Here is a 26232-nt window from a genome sequence, read left to right as displayed (position 1 = left end):
ATCATTGGGGAAAATTTTGTGCACGCATGTACCTGCCACTCTTATCCTGAATAATATTCTTCTATTTTAGAATTCTAATAAGCAAACTAACCTAAATTAAGAAATGGTTTTTTGAGAATTGGTTATTGCCTTTAATTTTAAGGTAAAATTATCTCCGCTAGAAGATTATAGCATAATTTTCATGTTTTTCAATTTCAATAGCCAGCCTAATAAGTCTACTTCTTTTCTTCACAGCCCGCTCTAAATACGAAAATTGTAGTTCTCAATAGGGTATACATTATCCGAAAAGGTAATTTTACTTATGGTTTAAAAGAAAAATTGATTTGAAGCCGACAGAAATGGTTTTTTGTATTTATAAAATTACTTTCTGACCACCCGCCATCTTTGCCATTTTCAATAGTTTCCGTTAGCGGCCTGAGCTCCATCGTTCTATCAAATTTCAAATATTTAGTGCGGAAATAGCGGAAACTTAATTAAATTAAATTAATAACAATTACATTATTAATTTATTTATTATTATGTTATTATACGTAAGAATTTCTGAAAAAAAGTCAAATTGTCAGACATAAATTTCTCATAAGGGACAGTGCCAATCACGCTAATCATATGTTTCGATATTCACTGTCCCCTACGAGATGCCTATGTCTAATTACTCAGAAAGTCTGACATAAGTCAGAAATTCAGAATTACTATCTACAAATTCTGGCTTATTCTCCAGAAATTTAGACTTATTTTCCAGAAATGCGAATTTATTTTTTTAGAAATTCTGACCTAAGCCAGAAATTCTAACTATTCCCTCAAAAATTTTCCTTATTATATATGAGCATCAAAATAAAACTAATAAGTATAGGGTTACCGTTGTTATGACCATTTATAATATCATCAAAACGTTCAAAATTTCATACAAATTTTGCAAAATGTAACGCGAAATGATACGGCAAATGTTGTAAAATAAAATTTTTTAAAAAAGAAACCTCCCCGTTTAATTTGACAAAAATACAAACGGCACTATATAAAAATTGAAATTGCTATCAATTACGTCATTTTATTATCGTAAAAAGTAATATAATCGGGAGCATTTTGTAAACAAGTACATATATCTAAAGCTGTTCGATAAAATCTACAGTTACCAGTCGGAAATGTGTATATAATTCTATTAAAAATCATCAGCTCATTAAAATTCGTGCGTAATGGAGACCCGCAATTAAAAGTCCAAAACAAATCAAGATTTTCTTATCGAATTGAATTAAATACCCCACCAGCGCGGTCGCGTAACTCTTGGCAACGCCGGAGAAATTGTTACTAACTTATGTCAACAATAATTGTCCCGACCGTCAGTACCCAAACACAATCGGTCAAAAATTTCGCTTCCGAGACAACGTCGCAGCCAATGTCCGCTCTGGTACCCGGATTTTTCGATGTAATTCACATTTTTTTGAGGGTGCCGCCGCTGTTTGTGATCGACGAGATTTTGAGGTTCGATTCGCGCCTATCGGACGTCGAATCGCTGGAAAATACCACCCGGTTCTTTAACAACACGATAACTCTCGATCCGGGCACTTACAAGTTTATAGTTTTAGGAGGGATCCGGCTCATTCTGAGCGCCTTAGGTGTGTAATGTGTAAATTATTGGTTTGAGTTCTGGTTATTTTCTTTGTGCTGTATAATTTGGGACAAAGTAGCTATACAACCTAGCTAAAATCCTACACAATATAAAAATCAAACCACTCTATAAAATATATTTTACTTAAGTATGTACTTACAATATATAGTACAGAATATATTATTTATCTAAAGCTAACTAATTTAATTTTATTTAATTTAATTTTTGTTCTTTTTTTTGCTTTTAAAATGTGGATTTCAACGAATTTTCTACTACAGAGTCCATACTAATCAGATATAATTTGTAACGTTTATCATAAGAGTATAAGCTTGCTTCGTATTACGATTTGCGCTTAAAAAGTCGCCTTCCTTATATTGCCAAGTCATTCCTGCGTTTTGGAACTCACGTGTACATGGTTGCCAAGTCTACCCGGTTTTATTTAGGTGGGAAGGCAGCGAGGATACGTAAACTTTTTGCTCCCAACCAATTTCCAAACATTCACTCTTATTAACGGCTCGTTTATGGTCGTTTTCGAGAAAAAAAGGTCATTAATTTTTTTTTTTTTTTTTTGGAAACTAAATACGAAATTACATTAACTCGTATTTTTTTGTACTGAAACATTTTTCCAGGTTAACGTTTATCAAAAATAATTGTTTTTACAAATTTGACGCTATTTATATTGTTTTTAAGTAAAACTATTTGTGTTCAGGTTCTATATTTTATTGTTATTTTTTCAGCTATTTCTTATTTATTTTTAATCTTGTATTTGTTTCCAATTTTTAAATTAATATTTTCAAAAACATGTTTCCTGGAAATTTACATCATTAAATGCTAAACCATTATGACATTTGCCATACAGGGTATTTCAAAAAACATACTTTATGAGAAATTAGTTTTGTTAAATCCTTTTCGGCTGATTTTGTTGAAGTATTAAAAGATTAAAATTAGTACGCCAAGGACTTTTTTGCAAATGTTATTTACTTTCAATAAGCCATAGATTAAAAGTACAACTTTTTTGACTCTTAGATTATTTGCGTAGTCTATCACAATAAACTTAATTCTAAAAAATTAATACTGAAGATAATTTGAAAATGACCGCTATTCTATGACCTAAGCATATTCGCACAGGCCGTTGTTGGAAACTAAGCATTTTCGGCAATACGTTTATATGAACCTTTTTCTTTGTTTACATGATGAATTACCAACCGAGTGTTGCGCATATTTTTTGAACACCCAGTATGAAAATGTAATCCGACAATTTAACACCACAATGAAAACATTTCATCCACATTGCATTTATCTGTTAAAGTAATTTTGTTCTTTGTTTTAGGATGTCTGCTGGCGATGTGCATGTTTGCTTTGAACTCAAAGCAACTCATGGTACTGTTCCTCCACCTGATCTCGGTAGCCACAGTGTTCCTTTCGTATTGGAGCAACGCTACTATAGCAAAAATGATATTACTTAACCGCCAAACCGACGTACTTCAAAACTCCTTTCAGATGGATCCAACAGTAATAATCAAACACCCGATGTTGCTTAATGAGCTTGCGATTAACTTATCGGTCCAAACGTTCCTGATATTCCTATTCATACACGCGCATTTAGGCGTTAGACACTCCATCGTGAAGAAGTTATTACCCGTCTCGTTTTTCGTGCCCACAATTTTATCAATTTTGTCGGCACCACCCTATATACTTCGATATTCGCTGCTGGCCTCGGCATTTTTTCCCCTTGTCGCAACCAGATTCGCCTCGTGGGATTTTATAAAGAATGCGTTTCGCTCGCTACATTCTAGCTACACTCACGCAAAGACATTCGCTTCAAATTACGGTTTCTCCGCTCTGGTGGAATACCAATGGACAAGGCTGCAGCTACCTACAGTGTTCAAATTTTTCTGGCTATTACGAACCCTGGAACAAGTAGTCAGATTTTATGTCTCAAAATCCCACGATGCAGACGGCGATCAATTCTCCCACTATCTTCTTTTAAAACATTTGCTGACTAGTAGTTGCGATTCTCCCATTGCGGTCTTGGGGTTCACGAGTTTTATCTCCTCGATTTCCAGTTCGCTGGGAAAGTCGATACAAACTTTTCTCCAATCAGAAAACAGGAGCGACTTTGGCTCGGCGTCTGCCATAGTGTTCTACACTTTGGCTATCCAAAACGGTTTATCGGGTCTGGATCCGGAAGAGAGATTCATAGGCGTATGCCAGAACTTGTGCATTTTGTTTGGCACTCTGCTTCACTTTGTCCACAACATCCATAACCCTATCCTAATCAACTTGGCGGCGTCTCATAATCCGTCCAAGAAGAAGCACGCGTCTAATCTGGGGGTAAGCCTGGCGTTGGTTCTCTGTTCTCTCGGCATTTTGTATTTCTTATGGACCACGCAACCATTATCTGCATGGCTACTCACCATCTCAATCTTCTGCGTCGGGATTTTCGAAAAAGTTTTCTTTGTGCTCATCAAATATGGATTATATGTGTACGATGCCAATAGAAACTCTTTCTGGGAACATTTGGACGACTACATTTTCTACGCCGAATCTCTGAGCAGTTTAATCGAAGTGGGTTTCCATGTAGCTTTATTTGTCATCGGAGTGTATATAATGATATACGAAAGCACGGGAGTGGTTAGAATGGTTGTTTTGTGCATCCAAGCGTATTTCAACATCTGGAACTACGCCAGAATCGACTGGAGAAATTACTTAAAACGCAGAGCGGCAATGAGAAAAATTGAGAGGTTACAAGACGCTACTTGGTTGCAACTGTATGATTACGACGACGTCTGCGCTATCTGCTATCAGCCAATGGAAAACGCCAAAGTGACCGAGTGCAATCACCTTTTCCACGGAATCTGCTTGAGGAAATGGTTGAACGTAAAAGACAGGTGTCCGCTTTGCCACGAAGTACCCGTGTCTTGATTAAAAACTACTACCGATTATATATTATATTTATCTATAGTTATATTAAATTAAATTAAAGTAAACATTAAAGACTATTAAGTTTAGAAAGAAATTCTGTTATATTAGAGAGAGAAATAAAAAAAACAAGAAGGTAAGAAAATACGCAATTTATTGTAACACTTTCAATAAAATCAATTCATATAAAGTTCGATTAAAAATAATGTTGACTGTGATAATATACCTTGCATATTAAAAGTGACACTTTTGAAATATTTTTTTAATATAACTTCTACATGGATTAAAATGAAAATAAAAAAACGTTCACTTTTGTAATGTTTTTTTATTAAATAGGATTTTGATTTGGCACTACACCGGCAATATAATATGTAAATAAAATAATACTGAGCAACACCTTACAATAATAACACATCAAGACAATTAGAAGCAAAACCACTTATTTCTTTCTTTTTACTAATAAAAACTAATTTTTGCTTAACCTTTTTCTTTTCAATGTGTTATTGTAGTAACTTCACCGTATACAATCTTACAACTACAATAGACCATAACAAAAAGAAGCAATGATTTAAAATTTCTTTAAAAAAAGAGCATTTTAAAGGGTACAATATCAATATTTACAACTAAATTCGTATTTAAATGAAATTTGAGATAAAACGTTTAAATATAATATTTGCTTTCAAATGTACATAAAAAGTGTATGCATCTGTCCCATGTGGAAGTCTTGGTTTACAGCTTTAAATTGACAACATTTATGTGAATAAACTTCCATTAAAAGTTTTTTCCATCACTGTTGCATTTGGACAATCAAAATAATAGGTACCTATAGAAATAGATCGCCGTTTAAGAAAACTAAACACTTTTTGAATACTAGTTTGTCCAATAACATCTACAAACCATCCAAACCCAGGTATGGTATATTTGGTGTAGTTTTCTTTTTGATCAACTTAATTTGTAGGACATTAGCTACTTTTGCTCACCAATGTATCAGATACAATAATTTGGTTAATTTGAATTTTGAAAACATTTTTAATTTGGTTAGTTCAGTCAGTTAAGGTCAGCCAAGCCAGGGTTCGTCTGGTTACTTCTGTTTCTGAAAATTTATACTGTTCTCTCATAATATCTCGAATATCACAATCAATTGGTGTTTTCTTCACTGGAATTATGCAGTCTTATATCGGCCAGCGGAAAATTTCCTGCAGCGACGTTTTATCATCAAAACGCAATGTTTTTTAATTAAATTAAATTAAAGTCCGACCATAAGGTCCCACTATTTACCCGCCCCTCCCACATTTTCGTTGTCCTTTTTTTGCTTCCTTATCAAATTCAAACTGCTTTGAGGATCGGCAAGAGAGTACGTTTCCGCCTCGAACACCGGTGGGTATTCCAAACCTGGGTAGTCCGCGTGGGGCCGAATACTAAGAGGAAATGGTACTGCTACTTGGGGCGAATTCTCCAGTGGTAGGTTATTTTTGCACAAGGGAGTGGTCTAAAACCAACAACTCGCATAAAAATCATGATTTAATATATTCAAGACTATATACAGTTGGCTGCTACAATTCCAATACTATAGAGAGAAAATTAATCCCAAACTAACATTTCTCGAAGCTTATGTTTTTTTTTTTTTTGAGAAAACGGAGATTTATAAGAGTTTTATAAGAAACCTTAGCTTTTATAACAGTTTTAATAGTTTTATATGAAAGCCATCGTATACATTAACACATATACATTGTGTCAAATGTATACCAAAACACTCTAAGTTGTAGGATGTTGCATCCAAAACGTTTTTGGTTACTTCAGGTTTTTTAAAAAGGCTTTATAGCATTCTTAAAAATGTTCTTACTCTTATAAAACTTTTTTCGTTTGCATAATTTTAAAAAGCATGTTTAGTATCATTCTAAAGTTTATCTAGATAATGTATTTATAAAAGAAAAACAAAAATAAATAACAACTCAAAGGTGAGGTGATTGCCTTTTAGTTTTAGACTCTTAATAAATAGCTTTTTGGTAATTTGCAAAATTATCAAAACTATTAGTATTCCAAAGTCAACTTAAGTTTTATTGCCAGAGCAATATTGTTATAAGATACCTAGGTAAGTTTCAGAAACGTTTCCAAGGAATTCCATATTACTTGAAAACTCATACAAAACTATAAATGTTTGTGTTCTTGTGAACTTGGTCTCTTTTATGTGAAGGCTATTGTTGTTTTTCGAAATGACACAAACATTCCGGAAAATTTCAATGTTGTTCAAAAATTTCCGTATGATTTTTTTTTTCCAATTGATATATTTGTTAAGACATTTTAGGTAGGTATTATGGCGGTAATCAAAATATATTTCTTATTTATGGCTTATAAAGGAAACGACAACAGTTACAAAAAAATTGAGGGTTAAAGTTTTATATTGGTTTAATTTTTGGTTAGTTCACCATTACCTTTCTAATAATATAAAAGTAAAAATATTAGTTAAGCAAGGCAATATATTTTTTTTAAATACGAATTTCTTCAACTAAAAAGTTATTTTTTTGAATGAAATCTATTAGATTATATGCCCTCCTCCCCATAGCTCATAAGACCTCTGAACTATGGTCATCCAAGTTCATGCTTGTATTAATATTTTGAGGTAAACTTATCTACTGCGTGGCTGTTATTTGATACTACTGCATAAAGAAAACATTCTCATTATTTTTTGAAACTATGTCATTAAGTATTAACCGAATTTTATATGACCTGATATTTCTCATTGAATTCAAACTGCTCCACTTTCTAAGACTCTAATCAACCTATTATTAGATTCCGGCATGTGGTCTCCGTCAAGGGATCCTTTTTTTTTGAAAAATAAAATTTCCACCCGAAAAATGAAAACCAAACCTAGCTTCACACTTACCTGAACAGAAGAGGAAGTCGAAGACCAACCAGCGTCTCCCCCCGATGGCTGCTTCTTAAATATGACCCCGTGCAGCTTCGGCGAGCCCAAGAACGTCTTCTCTTTCTTCTCGTGTTTCCCGCCGAACATCTGCTTCAGTTTTCCCCCCTTACTGTGCTGCTTCTCGTCCAGATTCAACTCGAACGCGAATTTTGGTTTTGTTTTGGAATCGTGGCTTAACGGCAAAGACATCGGGGTATACTGCACCGCCGATTTCAATTTAACTCTGCCGGCAGACGAATCGCCTATCCTATTCGAAGATTTCTTATCGTAGGAAGGAATGCTTCGCTGTCTCTTCACTTTCGACCCTTTTTTGGGAGTCTCGTTACACATGATGTCGTCTAGCATACGATTCTGGGCGAATTGCACGTCGTTCACGGTCTCAGGGCAATAGATCATCTCGTAGGACTTCTTTCCCAACGACAAATTTTTGTCGGAGGTATAATGTAGATGAAAAACCGTGTATTCTTCGCACTCCCTGCCGGTCTCTTGCATCCTGTGTTCTCTGGGCAGGCTGCGGTTACTTTTGAAATCGAACACTTTCGTGCCCTTCGGAAAGGTGGCCGTTTTCGTTTCGTTGTTGTCAACTTTTTGATTTTTTTTTAGCGATCCCAAACGCTTCCCGAAACACGAACTGCTCGACTCGTGCTTTTCCGACGCGGAAGAAGAACGGGTAAGGGGGGACGCTGCGGACATGTTCAAGTCGTCCGCTTTGTCCGACGCCTTTTCTTTCGGTCTTATTGGAACTTCACCTAAAATCGAGGTAGCGTTATCAGGTTAAAAAGGGCTAAGAAAAATAACTGGAACGATAAATTGCTATTTTCACGACACTTGTCCAAATATTTTTCTACAAGGAGATAAAAAATCGAAAAGCAAACATATTTTTGAGATTTCTGCTTCCGGATTTATTTATTTGTTAACATTTCAGAAGTCTTGCGTATACTGATAACAGGCACTTTTGAAGGCAACATAAAAATATGTTGTGACGTGTCATCAAAACTCGTTTTCAACCAATCAGGTCCATTTTCAAAACCTAATGAATTGGCAATACGCTAAAGCAAGTCACATTCAAGTGGAAATGTATTTGGGATGTTTTCTAGACAAAGAAGTTCAAATGAACTGCATCATCTAACTAAAAATATATTATTTCCGTTGATCTAGCACAAATCTATGCTATATTCACCATTAGCTATGCTATATTAGCTTATTACTATTATCTATGCTATATTAACTTATTTGGTTTAATTTTGTCTTTACCCGGTTTAGGAATTTTAGAATATTTTTATCTTGCTACAGAGCAAGTTTGACTTGTTGGGTTGTACAGTCGAAAAGTTGAATGAATAGTGACTCATGTTGTTAAATGACCCTTTCTTTCCATGTTTCGTTTTGGAAGTTGTTCCCGAACTCCAGAAACTGGAATATATAACCAAGATACAAATATTGCTAATACCCAACCCCAAAAAAATGTTTACGCTACTTCTAAGCAATAGATTGAAACACCACTCAAGTTCACCGTTAGTTTAATCAATCCAGACTACAAATGAAAGTGACTCACTAGTGCAACTACTTTTCTTTCAGCACAGCCAACGTTTCTTGCTTTTAACAAAACCACTATTCCACTCGGGAATTCACTATTTTCAAGAAAGGCTACATCAAAAAGCTCTAAACTACACTAAGTCCCAGTTTCATTATTTAGTCATTCCGCAGTTGTGTGTAATATTATCTCCATTTTAGCTACACAAACTTCCAATTCATGAGTTGCTGATAATCCCAAATCATCTGTAAATGATTCACAAACATTTTTATGTGTTGTATCTCCAAAATTAAATTCTCTCACATACAAAAATTAGGTAAAACAGTATTTCTCAACCTGTGCCGGTGTCTGGCCATGCGCCTTAAAGCAATTCTCTCCACTGATTAAATCCATACAAAATTACACTGTACTTCTTCACTGGCAACTTAACAGCAGTTTTGGTTAGTTTCTAATTAGGCCCCTAGTCTCCTCTCCTGTTATTAACTAAGATTTATTTAAATTGAATATGTTTAAATAACGTTACCATGTAACCAAACATCATTTAATTACAAATTTAAATTATTTACCCTTTTGTTGCTATTGAATAAAAGATCACTTTAAACGATATTTGGATGGAATACATTAGAAAATTACATATTTTTGTTTATCGATAAATCTAATAACCTTCTAAGATTTTTGCTATTTGTTACCAATTAAAGTTGACGCTTGTAAGCAAAACATAACCCGAGTGAACAGCACACAACCAGGCACCAAATGAATAACCTAGATACCCTGAAACGATAGGCACCGCGATTGTCAGTGACAGTGGGGTCAGCTTTTTCTTTCGTTTTGGACCGAATAAAATGTGATATCTCTAAAATAACACTCTCTAGACACACATAAATAAGATTCATGTTTGCGATTGATTTAATTATATTTAACAACCAATTAGATTTAAAGAGTTGGCCCACATTTCAGTTAAACTTGGAATTAAACAACCAAAGGCATTTGGTTAGTTGCTAGTATTTTGTTTACATGTTGGAGCAACTAGAAATACCGAAAAACGCTCAGATTTACACGCAAACGCTTTATAGCCTTTAATAGCTCAACTGAACTTACAGTAGAAAATGAGATAAGTCGATTTCAGACGACGAAAAGTAAGTTAAAGTTGGACAAATAAGATGGTTCAACTATTTTGGAGACGATATTGATGAAGTCATAGCTAACCGAAGTAAGCTACGTTGACGTGAAAAAATGTTACTCACTTACACTTACTTGAGCGAGATCTAGAGATTAGTTAGGTTAGTTATGCTTTATTTCTCCTTTTATGAATATGAATAATTTTATCAATTCTCACGTATTAGTGAGCACATTTGTGAACCATTTGCTTCTTATAGTTTAACTTTTAAAATAGAAACAATAATGAAAAACCTAAAATTCCCAGCAACATTTTTAATCAAAGGCAGTAATGTGAAACCGAAAGCGTGGCAAATGCTTTAAATATAGCTAAATATTCATATAACAGCAAGTTAGAAGTAGTTTCAGCAGATGTTTTTTTATTGAGTAGAGTTGCGAATACAATTGTTATATTTACTTTTTCGATAATAATAGTTCAAATACAAAATTCTCCAAAGTTCGTAGAAGTCTGGAATGCGAAAATGTCTATTTTAAAACAACATGTTATCGAACTCTCGGTTAATTCATCTTATGCTCCAGTTATCAGAGGAGTACCTCAAGGAAGCATACTGGTACCGCTTTTATTAAAAAATTTCTTTGATAACATTATGCGCGGACGATGCGGTCGTCACAACCTCAAATGCTTAACGGTTCCGTCTCTATATATATTATCTTCGATTTTGATTGATTTGATTTGATTCGAATTTGATGTTGCCTCGGCACAGGCTGGCTAAGGTAGCAAATAACTCGATAGTCCTACCAGTTAAACTCTATAATAAAATTCCCACTGAGGTTAAGAAAATACAAAAACGTATTGCCTCTAAAAGTGTACTTAAAAATATTTTCGCAAAAAAAAAGTTTTTTATGCCATAAATGAATATCTAAATTGCGACGTCTCCGAACTTATGCCTTAATAATATATTTAATTTTAACACGTTTTATATGACATTATCCTATACTTTGTGAAAAGTCATTGGAAATAAAAATTTGTCTTGTCTCGTCTAAATATCAAATATTTCGGAAATTGTTCTGGATATAGCATCCCTTGCGATACTGAATCCATAAAATTACCCCACTCAAAACAGAGCGCAAAGGAAAAGTTTAAAGGGTTTTGTTCCAACCAGCCACGACAACTGCTCTAGAACGTTTTTTGACACGTCGAACTTTTAGTAACTTTCGATTTTCATGCGCTTTCTATTACCGATTGATAATGACGTTATAGGACTGCAACCCCAACTGTACCTTTTCATCTTACTTTTTGACAGCCCAAGTAATAGTAAGTAAGATCGCCCGAAATCGCGATGCCAGTAGTTCAAATGAACTTACCGTAAACAACGTCCGGCTTAATGAGATTAAGGTTCATGTGCATCTCCTCGAGCACGTGATGGGGATTAAGCTTCCGCTCTTCCGTCTGTCTGTTCATCAGCTCCTCGAGCGTCACGAAACCTTCGAAATTCTCGTGTCCCGTCTTGGAACCGCCTTTACCGGTCGAGCTGGTCGCGACGCTGTACTCGCTCACATTGCACAGACTCGGGTTACTAGCGTGGACGTAATTCCCCGTTTTCTGTTTGACTTTCGCCGACTCGGTACCGCATTTCCCGAACGTTTCGACCGTTAAATTCGGAACGCTGACGTTTTGGGATTGTGCGAGATTGCCGGGCGCGAACAGTGGAACGTGGGACGTAAAATTCCCGGTTCTGACGCTCACGGGTTCGGCCGCCCGCATTTTCCGATACGACCTGAACTGCGCGGTAGGCACGGGCAAATTATTTTTCGGCTGATTATTGCTCGACTTGTTGAAAAACCATTTCCTATCGAGGCTGGTGCTGCCGCCGCCGTGACCCGAGTCGCCCGGCGACTTCTTCGACGCGAACTTCTTCAGCGACCCGAACTTTTTCAGCGAGTCTGTCTTCTCGTTGTTCGACGCCTTCGGTTTTTCGCTGTCTGAATCGTCTGTCTCGGAATAAAGGCTGCCGTCATGGTTTTTGCTGTCGTTGTGTAAACACGCGGCGCGGATCAGGTCCAGCCACATTTGCAGCGAATCGCCGTCTTCCGCGGAGAAATAAAAAACGGTTCCCGTGTGGTATACCTTGAACGCGTTGGATCTCGATTTCACCTGGAGTATTAATTTTTGTTATCAAGGAGATTAAGGATTTGATGGGTATTGAGCGTTAAATTCTCTTATTCATATTCTAAGTTAGGATAAAGATATTAGTGTGCAGTTTTCACTGGGTTGTTGGGTTCTTATCTGGCTAACCAATGACATAAAAAAAGCCCTATCGTGGCGTTTATTCGTTTTTCTGAAAATTATTTTTTTTGCGATTATGTCAGAAAACAACAAAGGTAAGGAATCGCAATCGCAATCGTTGCACTCATAATATGACTGATGGCCTAGCAAAAACATCGTTTAACGATTTATTACCATGCGTTACGCCTTTCTGGGAATATGGACACTGAGACTATTTTTGTAGAAACCGAGTTTTAAAATTCCCCTTACTGGACATTTCTAAAATGATTTACAATGTGTTTTGCTTTTTTTTTTGTTAACATTTTTATGTTATATAATTGAGTTGTTCATTTAAATATACAATTTAAAGTATATATGCGATCTGTTTTGCAATCATGAAGAATTGTCAAAACCACAGAAGAAGAATAACTCGAATCCTTAAAAATTAAGACAAATGTCAAACAGTGACCTTATGTCCAAAAACAACTTGACAATGTTTTTGATAAGTGGCTTAAGATGTGTGCCCTAACATGCCCTAACTTTTATCCATAAACCTTATCTTTATTTATTATCTTTATAAGAAAATTTAATTCCGATGATTCACATAAAAGTAGGTCTTTATCATTCTTGTTTGTTTTAGGGAAAAACAGTGCCTACAGAATTAAAGTTCATCTGTCGTAATAAAAATAAATAGAATAAAAATAAAAGGCTGCAATTGTTACTAGTATTTCTGTTTGATACCTGTCTGCTTCCAGGATTTTTTTTGTGTAAATTGCTATTTTATTTTTGTTATGGCTCTAGTTTTGGGATAAACAATGTTCTGAAAATGCGTTACGTCTCTTAATCTCTAGATTACTCTCTATTATTTGTTGTGTTTTATTTACTAAAATTCGTTTTTTCTTGTTTCAGGTAGTTATCGTAATAGTTGAAATGTCAAATGCTGTTTCCAGATGATTTCCAGGTGGTTTTCACATTTTTTGTGGCCAACTGGGAGCAACCCTCGGGATGTCTTAATCTCGACTTCACCCTTTGTATTTTTTTATAATAAAGTCTTTTGTTGCTATTAAAATGATTAGAGGCCTGCGACAGATAGGAGCAATGAATGGTGAACCAGGTGGTTTTCCACTTGTCTTGGCGATAGAATTACTTTATATTTTACATGTCACAGCCACCGTCTTAGGCTCCTTAATGACAAGAAATCAATCGCATGGAAACAGGAACTTTTCAGCAGTTCACTAATTTGCCAAAGCCGCACCATATACTTATTAACTAAACTAATTTTGTACTAACTGTTTTATCTTGTTTTTTCTTTTTTTTTCCATAATAATTCTAAATATTTCTTGATTAATGTTAAGTGCTAACAATGAAACGGAAAATACAAGTAATTTGCTTCAATCTGAATCCCAAATATATTAAAAAAGTTTAACCACCCAAGCCTTGAAATAACCTTTTTTTTATATAACTACTACTAAAAGGACACCAAAAAAAACTAACCTCACTAGCAACAGCCACTGTAAAACCAGACAAAAAAATCAAAAACGCCGCCCGTGGATCCTCTTTGTTAGTAAAGCCGTACAAACAGTTGCCCAAGAGGACAAACCAACGTTGCTCCCAATGAACATTTTGATTATGCTTCCCCCTGAGTCTCTGATACAGGTAACCCTGAATATCCGCGGGACTCAGGTCATTCACTGTCACTTTCCTCCTCTCTGCAATGAAATTAGAAAATTAATAATAAAAATGTTTAAAATGAAGCAAAACGAGGCAATTGAGACCACTCACTTGCTATCAAATTGTTCTTCTTTTTACCGGACCTGGTTCTACCTGATATCATGGCCTTAACAATGGAGTTAGTGGGTGAAACCTTGGTTTCACTGGAGCTCTTCTGGATATCGTAGTTTGGTGAACTTTTGAAACCGATACAGTCGAACTCACTAAAATCCATCTTCGTTTTCGCCATTGGCGTAGAAGCAACTTTGGGCTCGAAATGATTCCTCTCAACTCTAATAGGAACCTTACTAGGGATCTCTTGCTTCTTTGACGCGTGAACCGGCACTAGGTAGTCGTTGGAATCCACGGACTGTGTGGACATCGTCCGAGATATTTCCGACTGATTGTCTTGAAAATCAAATGACTTTTTCGCAAAGCCTTGGGGTTTGGGTGAATCCACAGGGTAGACCGGTTTGGGAGTATCAGGCAAAATCCGCGGTGGCGGTTTCGGAGGCACCTCCACTACTTGGTTATGTTTCGCATCCGATTTTGGCTCATCGACCGGTAAAAACGAATCCGACGCTTTAATCTTTTCTATCACCGCGATGTTGCACATTTCTATGGGGTGACTGGATTCGAGAATCGCTTCCTTGAATGGAGAATAGTCTTTATCTTTATTTGCAGAAGAAGTTTCAACCGACTCTAGTATTTTTGGGACAACATCCGGTAATTTCTCTAAGAGTAATGGTTTGGGAGTTACTGGGGCATTTTCCATATGAGTGGGTTCTTCATCTAAAACACAAGCCCCAGTTCAAATCCTCCCTCCTTTCTAACAAACAAAAAAATATATATATCTGCAACTTGACTTTTTCTTACATTAACTTACACAGAAATATGGTCTAAATATTTCGGTATCAAATTTGTTAATGAGTTACCAGACGACATGTGAGTGTTGTTGTATTTTATTTACTGACTTTATTTATATACGTAAATGGCAGGACTAAAGGAGAAATAGTTTTTGGAAGTGGTGTAGTAACATTGAGATATATTTAAATAAGCACTTAATCTTGAGGGATGGAAGTGTACATCTACATTTTTCGTTGACACATTCGTTTTCAATTATACTTGTCCCTGTATTTTAAGTGCTAACTGTGAATTATAAATGACTAAAATAATTGTATAAGTACACGTTGTTAGTTTACAATAAGCAAATATATTGCAATTAACACTTAAAGAATATACATAAAAAATGTAAACTATTAGTGTACAACGTGTTGAATTAAAACTGAATTAACAAAATAATATACTAGATAAATAAAAAAACTGTTGCCCTGACAGCAATAAGAAAGACACATGATAAACCATCAACTATGAATAATAAATTATACCAATAAGATATGCCAATGAACTACAAACTATAATGAAATAGTTTTAATGTACCATTGCGGAAAAATTTTACAATAATAATTTATGGAGTGGAATTACTAATATGATATTTTAAATCAAGCTTTTCCTGTCGGCCACCTAGTCCAAACCAATTGCACAAACACTTAAAACAACAAAAATATACTTATATTTTATTTGTTTTCTCTCAATATATAGTTTTCTACATGTTCTTTTCTATTATTATTATTTTGCATTATGGTTTGTTATTATTATACATTATTACTGTCATTATGAATTTATGTTTCCTACATATCAATAGATAAATTCAAATAAAAATGTCACTCTGATAGAGGCAATTAATGACCACTAAATAATGGCACAATACATACATGACAAAGAAGGAACAGGAGTATCTATAATAAATCTGCACTTATTTCTATATAAATTTGTTGTTGAAACAAAATATTGAAAATTAGAGATGTAGAAATCTTATTCCGTTAGGAGCATTAAATTAAAGTGTAGGAACAACAATTGCCTTGATAAAATGAACATATTCAAGACATTCTTAATTCTTACCTGTCAAATCGTAAGCGGGTGTACTGTGACTTTTATCTAATTTTCCCCTCAACTTTGTGGTCGCGCTTCTAGGTGGCACTGCCGGCCTCTTATCTGGTTTTTCGGGTACATCCGGCGGTTTTTTTGGATGATTTCTGGGCAAAACTTTGGGTTTAACTTGAGGCTGCTTCGGGGCTAAATTCTTTTGGCTATCGTCGAACTTCTTTATAATATTGTGTACATTTATTTCCGAAAGTATGGGGTCCCGAACCTTTTCGTTCGCCGCCGGTTTGGAGGCAGCCGTTTCCGGTTCCGGTAAGTCCCTCTGGCAAGCCATACTAGTTCTGTCGGTTAACTCGCGACCTTCATCTATAAAATCGATGTTTGACTCCGACAAACTCGACAAACTGTTAATGCTCAGGCTCTTTTCTTCGTTTAAATTGGTGTTCACGGTGAGGTGAGGGTTACCCATTGAATTTTCTTTTTCGCTCTTCTTTTCATCGTTAGACTTTGACTTTTCGTCGAAATTTACTTTTTTCTTTGCCGACCGAGATTCCTTTTCCGTGCCGCTCTCTTTGAAACTTTTTTTCAGAGAATTTTTGCGGTAGCTTTGGGCGAGACCGATTCCTAGACCTACGGTGGTTGGTCGCGGGCTCAAATCTAACCCGACATTGCAAGAAGCGCTTTTGTCGCGCAAAAACATCGAGTTCGATTCGAAATTCTTATCGTCTATGTTGTAAGTGCTGACAGCGTGATTTGTACTTGTTCGAGACTTTATAAAATCCCAATACTGGAAGAAAAATAAAACAAAACGATGAGTTTAATATAATAGATAGTCGGAAAAGTTTTTTATTAATAATTTTCCTGCAAAAAACTATACTTTAAGTACTGCCATGGTCTAACACCTAAAATACATACAACTATCAAATATTAATTTTTTTGAGCCATAGAGCAGGGTCGGCAAAAAATATGAATTTTGCTCAAGAGTAAAGTACCTTTATTTTTAACAAAATAGAAATATTCCACTTAACTTTGATAAAAAATTTACGAGAAAAAGTTGCTCTTTAGGAAATGTTCTGCATGGTGCAAAACCTAAAATGGCGCAACAGATCTAAAATTTTTGAGCCATATATGAGGGTTGTTGATTATAGCTGAAAACTACGTTTAAATATCCCATATTATCCATCTGTCATACAAAACCCAAATTCAATCAATTTCAGGACCACTGGAACCAAAACCTAATTATTAGGGTAGATAGGTTTATTATATCTAAACTTCAACTCAACTCGAATTTTCTAAATTATCCTCATAGGCGACTCAACAAGTAATTTTTTTAAATTTTTCTGCTATGTTAAATAAAAGGTTAACCTATCTCAGAATTTAAAAAATATATAGAAAATAGCAATATAAAAATAAAAATCGGCATATTTCATCTACTTACATGGTAAAATTACCGTATATCACAATCCACAATCACACTAACGTAATTCTGGGCAAAAATAAACACATACCAGACGCACAAATATTTATCTCTACAGGATGTTGGGGAGACTTGGCTGGTTATAACTTGCTGATATTAAATATAACGGCGGCATATTTTGATATATAAACGATTCACTTCTTATCACCACAATGAATGAAAGTGTTAAAAAGAAACATTTATCCCAATTATCTATAGGATATACGAGGTACAGTCACATAAATTAAACACTTTTTACATTTCTTATTAATACTAAATTATCAATTTTATAGAATTAAAGCTGATAATACAGATTTTGCATAAAAATGGTCACAATTAATATGGTCTTTAAAAACGCTTATTCCGCTTACCTGATCTATTGAGGCATATGGTCTTTTGCTTGTCGGAGTGGTACCGGTAATAGTGTTCCGCCTTTGCAAAATGGGTCTGGGTTTAAGAGGATACATGCGGCAATTAACATCCAATGGACTATCGGGTGGCTCACTGTCACTACTGCTTAACTCAACCCCAACATCTTGGGTTTCCAAGTCTTCTTCACTTCTAAAACAGTACCAAATATTTAATAAAATGCCATCTTATAACAACCGAACATCCCTACTTAGTAATTTTAATTGGAGGCAAATCCAAGATTGGCAAAAGTCTAGGTGAGGGAAGATTCTCAGTCCACTTGCTCCAATTATCCCCCCTTTTCCTGCTGGGCAGCCTGTAAGGTTTCATATAGATCTGCCCATATACTTTTGAGTGTCTGGGCCTTTTCTTTAATGTCAAAACAATCTCTGGAGGTGAATCTTGCAAAAGAATCATTACCTTCTTTGACTGCCACCCGACAACAGTCTGGTAGTTCACTTGTACAATTTCATCTCCTTCTTCTATCTTTGTGCTACCATGAGCAGGAGATCCAAACTTAATCTCACCTATTTGGTGAATTGGGTGATGAGTTGGCAATATATAGAAACCTAGCTCATGTTCTCTTTTTTTTAAAGTGGCTAAATCCAAGGATGCAGGCTGTAATATCATCGGATCACAAATATCCTGAAAATGATTTAATTTTGTATGCTGATGCAATACTTGTAGAAGTGAAGTTTGCTGACCTGGATAATATGATCGGCAATTCTGGACAATTTTTCACAGATCTCTCTAATAGTTCTTACAGGATTTTCTGAGAATACACCTCTATGAGCACATGTGGCCATTACAAATCCCAAATTTAATAATTCCCTCTTATTCTCTATATAGTCCTTATCTTGAGTAAATGGAGATCTAAAATTTAAAAAGTTGCTTCATTTTGTAAGAATAAGAGAACCATATCATGAGGTGCAGTACTACCTTTCTAACCACAACACCAAGGGCTTAATAGTGGATATAATATTATGGACATCAGACATTACTTGCGTATTAACTGTATCGCAAGCATCATCAATGAGTAACAGTTCTTTAAACAAAGAATTTGCTGCACATGATAAACGTAATGCAAGCATTTGCAGGTTTTCTTTATCCAATTCAAAATGCTGAAAAGGTATCAGTAATTGTACTAAAATTCACAAGAGGTTTCAAATATTTTCTCACAAAATTTCTGAGGTGTTCGACAGCTTCCAAAATAATTTCTTGATGTCCGAGAGCTTTCACACCCAAATGCTCTAAGTCATCGGCTCTCAGGTTTAAGAGCTGATGACCAGTCACACCATTATTAAGAAAAGATGCGTGATATTGCAGAAGAACATTATCTAAGCCTACAATAATAAAAAAAATGGTTAAACTGATAAACGCAGGGCTGTAATGTTCTTACCTTTTAACCAGTCCATTACTTGGTCCACAGACCAATCTTTCACATTAACATAAGCCATTGCTCTGAAAGTATTAAAAAAAATAATAATAATTACATCGCGCAAGAACCGACTTGTTATTTATTTCTGCGGGAGTTTTGACACTGACACTTCCCTAAAAACGACGTAAATATTCTGAACGTGACACAACTTGAACATTTCAAAATCCTGTTGCGCCATCTTGGAAAAAGCTTCAGAAACACACATGGACGAATAGGAAACGTATCTCGATGGCAGATCACTGTACATACGTCCCAAGCAAAATAATTTTAATTTTTAGATTTCAGTAAAATATTTAGTAAAAATGTGGCTCATGCTAAACAATTACAATAGATACCTTTGTATAGACAAAAGTTTAAAATGGTTTTACACCCTATTACAATTTTAGTAAATTTGAAATTGTATTTTATGCGGTTTAATTTTAGAACCCTTTGCCGCCACTTTAATCGTTGAAAATCAAGTAAAATATTTAATATTGGCAGATCAATGGCCCGACCTTGCCCTTCAATCGAATAGAAAGTTCGTTATTGTGGTACGGGTGTTTGAACGAAAATTCCGATCGCAATAGCAAATGAAATGGTGTTTGTTCATATCAACAGCCGTACACCTCTCGTTAAAACTATGCGTTTCTGGTAAATGTTGAAATTAGCTAGCGAAATTACTGTTCAAAGCGATAAGAATTCAATCGTTTCAAATCGGTGTGTTTGTTAAGGTGCGAAATCAAAATATGCCTTTCGCGAACAAAGAAAAATCGGTTAAGACATACGGAATAAATTCAAATAGGTAAATGAAATAATTATTGATACAATTAATGTGAAAGTATAGCCAGCCAATTAAATTCATTAAACTACAAAGCCAGAATTCACATTATAATATTGTAGGTAACCATATGGCGAGCTTAACAGGGAACAACTTTATATACAGGGTGATTCCTGGGTTAAGTGTTTTATTAAAATTGCTGGTGGAAATTCGCTATGTGGTAGTAAAAGATGAAGATCTAAATTTTATAAATTCTTTCTCAAATGGCAAAAAAATGTATATCCTATTAAGAAAAAAATGTGGCTTGCTTGCCCCTGTAAATATAAAATTTTATATAGTCAGATTGTAGTTATTTTGCAAAAAAATAATAACTGAATTTCTTTTTGAAAATCTTAATTAAGTTGCTGGTAGAATGAAATTACTTTGAACTATCTACAGCTCTATAGATAATATGTTATAAAAGAGAGGAATGTGTTTTTTCAATTTAGGATCACCAAAACAGGTTTCTCTTTTCTACGCATTTCATGTGATCCTATTTGGAATTTAGACATTTTGGACTGCTCGAAATTTTCTAGGAATCATTTTGTAGCATTCCTCCAACGGAAAATCCACCATCATGGAAATTCTGGAAGAAGAGACGATACGTGGTAGCGACCCTCGCATTTTTTGGATTTTTCAATGTCTACTGCTTAAGGGTTAATTTAAGTATTGCTATCGTTGCCATGACCCAAGATAGATTTTCGACTCTGGAGAACGGAACCCGAATATCTATGGTTAGTAAAACGCTACTGAAACTATGAAAAATGTATATAGAGGGTTTCAATAAAATCCGAAACAAATGCTGTTTTTACATTATTTCTATAGTCTACATAGTAAATGCAAAATTAAATCAAATTCGCAAATTATGTAACTAGTATTTACCCAAACTTTCGGTAAACATTGAAAAGTTGTTCATTGGAAAAAATTTCGTTAGGGTCCCGAATTCGACTGGAGCAACGAAATGCAGGGTTACATTCTGAGTTCTTTCTTTTACGGTTATATAACCACCCAACTCCTGGGGGGCTACTTATCGGCTAGATTTGGTGGTAAAATAATATTCGGAGCCGGTATAGGTGTAACAGCGCTACTGACTCTTGTGACGCCATGGCTAGCTAGCGCTCACGTTTACCTCCTCCTAGCTGTAAGAATCATTGAAGGTATTTTCGAGGTAACAAAATCTGCGATATAATCTGTAGATAATATCGATGTGTTTGCATTCAGGGAGTTACGTATCCATGTATACACGCAATCTGGGCGAAATGGGCACCACCACTGGAACGAAGCAGGCTTGCCACCATAGCGTTTTCCGGAAGCTACGCTGGCACGGTAGTTTCAATGCCAGCTTGCGCTTATTTGGCGAGCTCCTTCGGTTGGCAAAGCATATTTTACTGTTTTGGTAAGGGAAGTCTTCACGTTCCTTCTGCCGGTATAGGAAGTTGCCTTTTCAGGGATAATTGGCTTAATTTGGTACGGGCTGTGGTCGCTCGTGGTTACCAATTCTCCGGAAGAGGACAAACATATAACCAAGAGCGAATTGGAATATATTCAGAGGTCTCTGAGCGATGGTGGGAGCAACAAAGAGCTAAATATTCCATGGCAAGCGATTCTAACTTCGAAAGCTGTTTGGGCGATCGTTATTTCCCATTTTAGCGAGAATTGGGGCTTTTACACCCTGTTAACGCAATTGCCGAAATATTTGAAAGGTAATTTTTTTTATTTAAATTTAAAAAGTCCCGGGCAGTAGATATTGGCAACTATTATTTATTCCCGCTGCAACGATTTTTGCAACATCAGTCACAAAATTGTTTGTAGCAAAAAGCTCTATTCACATTATAGGCCAGCTAAGAGCTTTTCTGTGGCAGCAAAAGTTTACTTTGCTGCAACAGCAAAGTGCCATTTTTATAAGAACGACTTGTTATTCTAATAAAGAGACATTTAAAACGTATGTAAAACTATTGTATTGTTTTTAAATGGTGTCTTGTATTTTAAAAGATCTCAAACAGAATTTACATATGAGTTTTAAGGGTTCGGTGCTCAATAAGCTGAAAGTGGTCAATTCCAAGATACGCCGTATAGAAGAACACAATTAATCATTACTTTGTCTTTAAAAAGCACACATAACTAATTCATTTTCCCATCATATTATAAATGCTAAAACACTTCCACTAAGCTATAGGGATAGCTTCTAGACCAAATTTTAAAAGAGGAATATGGACTCTTCGAAATAAAAGAACAAGGAGGATTTGGAACAGAGCGATGTAGTTTAGATAACATATTATAGAAAAAAAAGCTACTATCAATGAAAAAACTCACCTCCACTTTGTAAACTTTGCGGTGGTACTAATCAAAAAACTATGGGAAGTGATGGGAAAAACATTTGACATTAGTACGACCATGGAACCAATTAAACGATTTTACCCAAGCTCAAATTCATGAATCAAAATTTGTCGATATCTGGCTTGTTTCCGGCAATCAAACATCGACGACAAAGATCCTGCCTCTCACCTACACTCTTCAAATTATATCTGAAATAAGCTCTACTTCTATAGCACTGAAAATGCAAAAAAAATGGTTTCCAACTTTCGAAAGACTACTTTAGACATTTTATTATTATAACGCCCAGGTTCTTGTAGCCCATGGTAACGAGTGGAACTTGCAGATAAGTATAAGGAAAACTAGAAGGACAGCCTGAAGATCTGATACTGGAAAGAAACATATCTATATCTTCGACTTAAAATAGAAGATGGAAAGATGTGAAAAAGAACTTGAAGACCGAATAATGAAAGGCAAGGCGTTAACTGGAACACTATACTCCATTCTATGGTCTAAAACAATCATAGAAAGTATAATGGATGCGAGGTATTATTAAATGAACAAAAAAAAATCGGGCAATAGAAATGCACATCTGGCTTAGAATATCCTGACGAGACCATGTACGAAATGATAGGATTCGCCAGATGGTGAAACTTAAACACAGCGTTGTCTAAGGTTTGGGCATATTCAAAGAGTGATCCGAAAAAAGAATCCCAAATTAGTGACGGCAGAGCTCAAGGGATCTTCAATTCGATTTCAGAACACAGTCTCAACAATAGTTATTGGATTGACCTAGATAGATGGAGATGGACAATGGCAACCGAAAGGCAAGAATATAAAGTCGCTATAAATTGAAAGAGTATTTTAAAATTTAATGTCAGCACATTCTTGGATTTTTTAAACCCGATGCGAATAACAAGATATAATTATTAGAATAAATACTCATTGTTCAAAATCTGAGTAAACATTAAAGAATTATTCTAATCAATTAAACTTAATTACTCCAATGAAACCATCATAACACACAAGAAGAATTCAAATATAGAGACGAACTTTTTATGCATTACAGAAAAGGACAACCTATTTTTAATTCTAGCTAAGTGCTTTGCTGCAAATAGTTTATTAAATCAAGTTAGTTAGAATAGTTAATTAAATGCATTTAGCACAATGCTTTTGCTGAGAGGGAAAATAAGAATCTGTAGCTCAAATAGATTAATTATTATCTTTGCAATGAATTATATGTATATCTTCTTTATTTTTTGTATCTATTTGAATGAAATTCTGTTCCATGATCACAAAATCTTCAAATTTCGCAAGAACAAATTTTCTCCAAAAGGACGGATACTAAGAACTCTTTATTTTTTTGTAATCCATTTGAATGACTGCCAAGCTCATGTTTGCAGATATCCACAATTATGATCTTGGCAAGTCTGGGTTCCTATCCGGTCTTCCCTACCTTGTAATGGCAATAATGATGCAATTTTCTGGTCAGTGGGCAGACTGGTTCCGAACCAAAGGCATCCTGACGACCACGCAAGTCAGAGTCATTTTCAATTGTAGCGGATTCGTAGCTCAAACCATTTTTATGATGGGCGCTGCCTTTTGGTCCGACAAAGTAGGAACCGTCTTCTGTCTAACTCTAGCTGTAGGACTTGGAGCTTTCGCTTGGGCTGGATTCAGGTACACGACCACCATTTCAAAACACTTGCGTTATGAATAAGGTTTCAGCGTGAATCATTTGGATATTGCGCCGCAATACGCTAGTGTCCTGATGGGGATCGGCAATACGATCGCCACATTACCTGGAATAGTGAGTCCCATTTTGTCGGGATACATCGTCTCCAAACCGCCTGTAAGTTAAACAAGAAAATAATAAAACTGTTAATAATAAAACTTCTATATTTCAATTCGCTTCTACAAAAATAACAGTACAAAGAGAATAATAATAATATTAATAATAATAATATATATAATTAAGCATTATTCAAGTGAATATAGTTCTAGTCTCACTAGTATTTCGTTGACAACCTTTTTGAAATTTCTGCTGTGTCGATACATTTCACAAAATTTGGTAGATGGTTGTACATATCTCGATGCAATTATACTAATGTCCTTTCTCAGTTATCGAAAGTCCGTGGTTTCATACACAGTCATTACTTGCAATTACTTAAAGCCTCCTCTACAAGAGTCCTTGTTCTTCATTTTTTTCATTGATCTTATGGTCCCCTTTTGTATAATAAAAACTCTTTTTATATCGGAAGCACTACCCCAAAATATTCTGCAATATCGTAGAATATTTTCAAAATTAGCACAGTAGACCATTCTAATAGCATAATCTACCCTGTTTAATTTTGTACATGCTACATACGGTCCATATCTAGATGTTCATTGCCTAAGAAATGTCTAAATGTTTATTTCCTAAGATAAGTTTTCTATAAACTCAGCATTTGTTTTATTTGGTCCTACTGCTATTTATTATTGGTCTATTTTTGTTGAGATTTATGAAGACTCGTTTGACATCTGTATCTTTTAAACATTTTGCTATTTAAGTATTGCTGTTACTTATATGCCCTTTTTGATTTATTGGTACTTCTGAGTATTACAGTTTTTGATCTCTCAACGAAGCAACTGCGCTGTTCCGTTGATCTGTATTTTTTTTAACTGTGTTGAATAGTTTTATTCCAAACAATCAAAAGTTCTACAGTTTTGCATAATCGACAAATTTATTTTCTTTATTATCACGGATTTTCTCCAGGTACTAGGATGTTTGTGGAGTCCACAGCTGGACTAAAATTATTTACAGTATATTACCCTGGGGTGTCCATACACTAATTTTCTAAGATTTTCGATTTCATAGCTTTGCTGTCCTTTTGGGTAATGATATACTGATTTCTGTTGGAAAAGAACGATTTTATCCAATTAAATGCTTTATCTCTAAATATCTCTAAATTTAGGCACTCAAACGCCTTACTTAAACGCCACAATGAACTTAGTGCTAATTTTTTTTTACCAATTATTTGAGATTTACTTTAGTAAACTGAGCAAATTTGGTGTTCCTTTTTTATGCACTGGTTTTATCAAAACCAATTTGATCTGCTCTGGAAAGGCAGCTTGGTTAATAGAATTATTCACTAAATAGGGCAAACATAACCCCTGCTTTTTTATTTTATTTAAGATTATTTCCTTTGATATTGCACACATGTTTATTTTAGGAGGTTTCTGAGTGGCAAATAGTTTTTTACGTGTCGGCTGGCATCTATTTGTTTGGGGCAGTGGTGTATGGCACGTGCGCTTCGGGAAACCTTCAGCCGTGGGCGACAGAAAGTCGGGAGAAAATGGAAAGAAACGGCGTGGAAAACAAAACATTTACATCCGATGACGAATTGTAACGGATTCCAGAACATATTCGGTTTGTGTGATATGTACAAGTATTAGTCTCCACGAAAAACATATTATTTTTCACCATTTTATGATATTATTATATACTAATAGAAAATTGCATATAAAGTAATGTCATGCCACTGTCATCGATTTTTGAAATTGTTATCCCATTCTTTACCGCCTCTTTATACATACACTAGTAAAATAAATTTCTATTTTTAAAGCAGTTGATTTTATTTTATCATACCTACGACTGAGAGAGATCCTTAAAAAAAATACTGGAATTTTTGTGCATTTTACTAAATATGCTTCATTGTACCGTATTATTTAATCAATTTTTGAAATTGAATTTTACTTCCTTACACTGTGCTTGTATATCCGTTTAAATTAAATAGAAACCCTATTTGTTTATTGACGACAAA

At 35.0% G+C, this 26232-nt stretch overlaps 3 protein-coding genes across 6 annotated transcripts; 2 read left to right on the top strand and 1 right to left on the bottom strand.

Annotated features, from left to right (window-relative positions):
* The first annotated feature begins 1309 nt into the window (after positions 1–1309).
* On the top strand, positions 1310–4555 carry LOC132696345 (protein TRC8 homolog). Its single transcript, XM_060661113.1, has 2 exons — positions 1310–1610; positions 2934–4555. Exons 1-2 carry the CDS (start codon positions 1310–1312, stop codon positions 4526–4528), a joined length of 1896 nt encoding a protein of 631 aa, XP_060517096.1. The 3' UTR covers positions 4529–4555.
* Positions 4556–5791: 1236 nt separating this feature from the next.
* On the bottom strand, positions 5792–23902 carry LOC132696152 (uncharacterized). Of its 2 annotated transcripts, none has more exons than XM_060660805.1 (13): positions 23886–23902; positions 19282–19343; positions 19062–19225; positions 18822–19003; positions 18587–18755; positions 18094–18527; positions 17846–18035; positions 16037–16805; positions 14147–14866; positions 13859–14073; positions 11464–12253; positions 7410–8200; positions 5792–6014 (listed from the first exon to the last, which is right to left on the bottom strand). In XM_060660805.1, the coding sequence occupies exons 2-13, from the start codon at positions 19337–19339 to the stop codon at positions 5796–5798; spliced, it is 4701 nt and encodes a 1566-aa protein (XP_060516788.1). In that variant the 5' UTR covers positions 19340–19343; positions 23886–23902; the 3' UTR covers positions 5792–5795. The 2 variants fall into 2 exon arrangements, with proteins under 2 accessions (XP_060516788.1, XP_060516789.1); XM_060660806.1 differs by lacking the exon at positions 23886–23902 and adding an exon at positions 19393–19409.
* On the top strand, positions 19865–26000 carry LOC132696153 (sialin-like). 3 transcript variants are annotated; one of them, XM_060660808.1, is made up of 8 exons: positions 19865–19950; positions 20667–20850; positions 21051–21284; positions 21338–21512; positions 21565–21819; positions 23833–24109; positions 24158–24281; positions 25642–26000. In XM_060660808.1, exons 1-8 carry the CDS (start codon positions 19895–19897, stop codon positions 25816–25818), a joined length of 1482 nt encoding a protein of 493 aa, XP_060516791.1. In that variant the 5' UTR covers positions 19865–19894; the 3' UTR covers positions 25819–26000. The 3 variants fall into 3 exon arrangements, 2 of the variants coding, with proteins under 2 accessions (XP_060516791.1, XP_060516790.1); XR_009617998.1 differs by having other exon boundaries at positions 19872–20101; positions 24151–24281; positions 25642–25780; XM_060660807.1 differs by having other exon boundaries at positions 19874–20101.
* Positions 26001–26232: the final 232 nt, after the last annotated feature.

Source organism: Cylas formicarius, unplaced genomic scaffold (assembly GCF_029955315.1).
Source record: "Cylas formicarius isolate icCylForm1 unplaced genomic scaffold, icCylForm1.1 PGA_scaffold_1__22_contigs__length_36826433, whole genome shotgun sequence".
NCBI classification, from domain to species: domain Eukaryota; kingdom Metazoa; phylum Arthropoda; class Insecta; order Coleoptera; family Brentidae; genus Cylas; species Cylas formicarius.
This window is presented reverse-complemented; position numbering and strand designations above follow the sequence as displayed.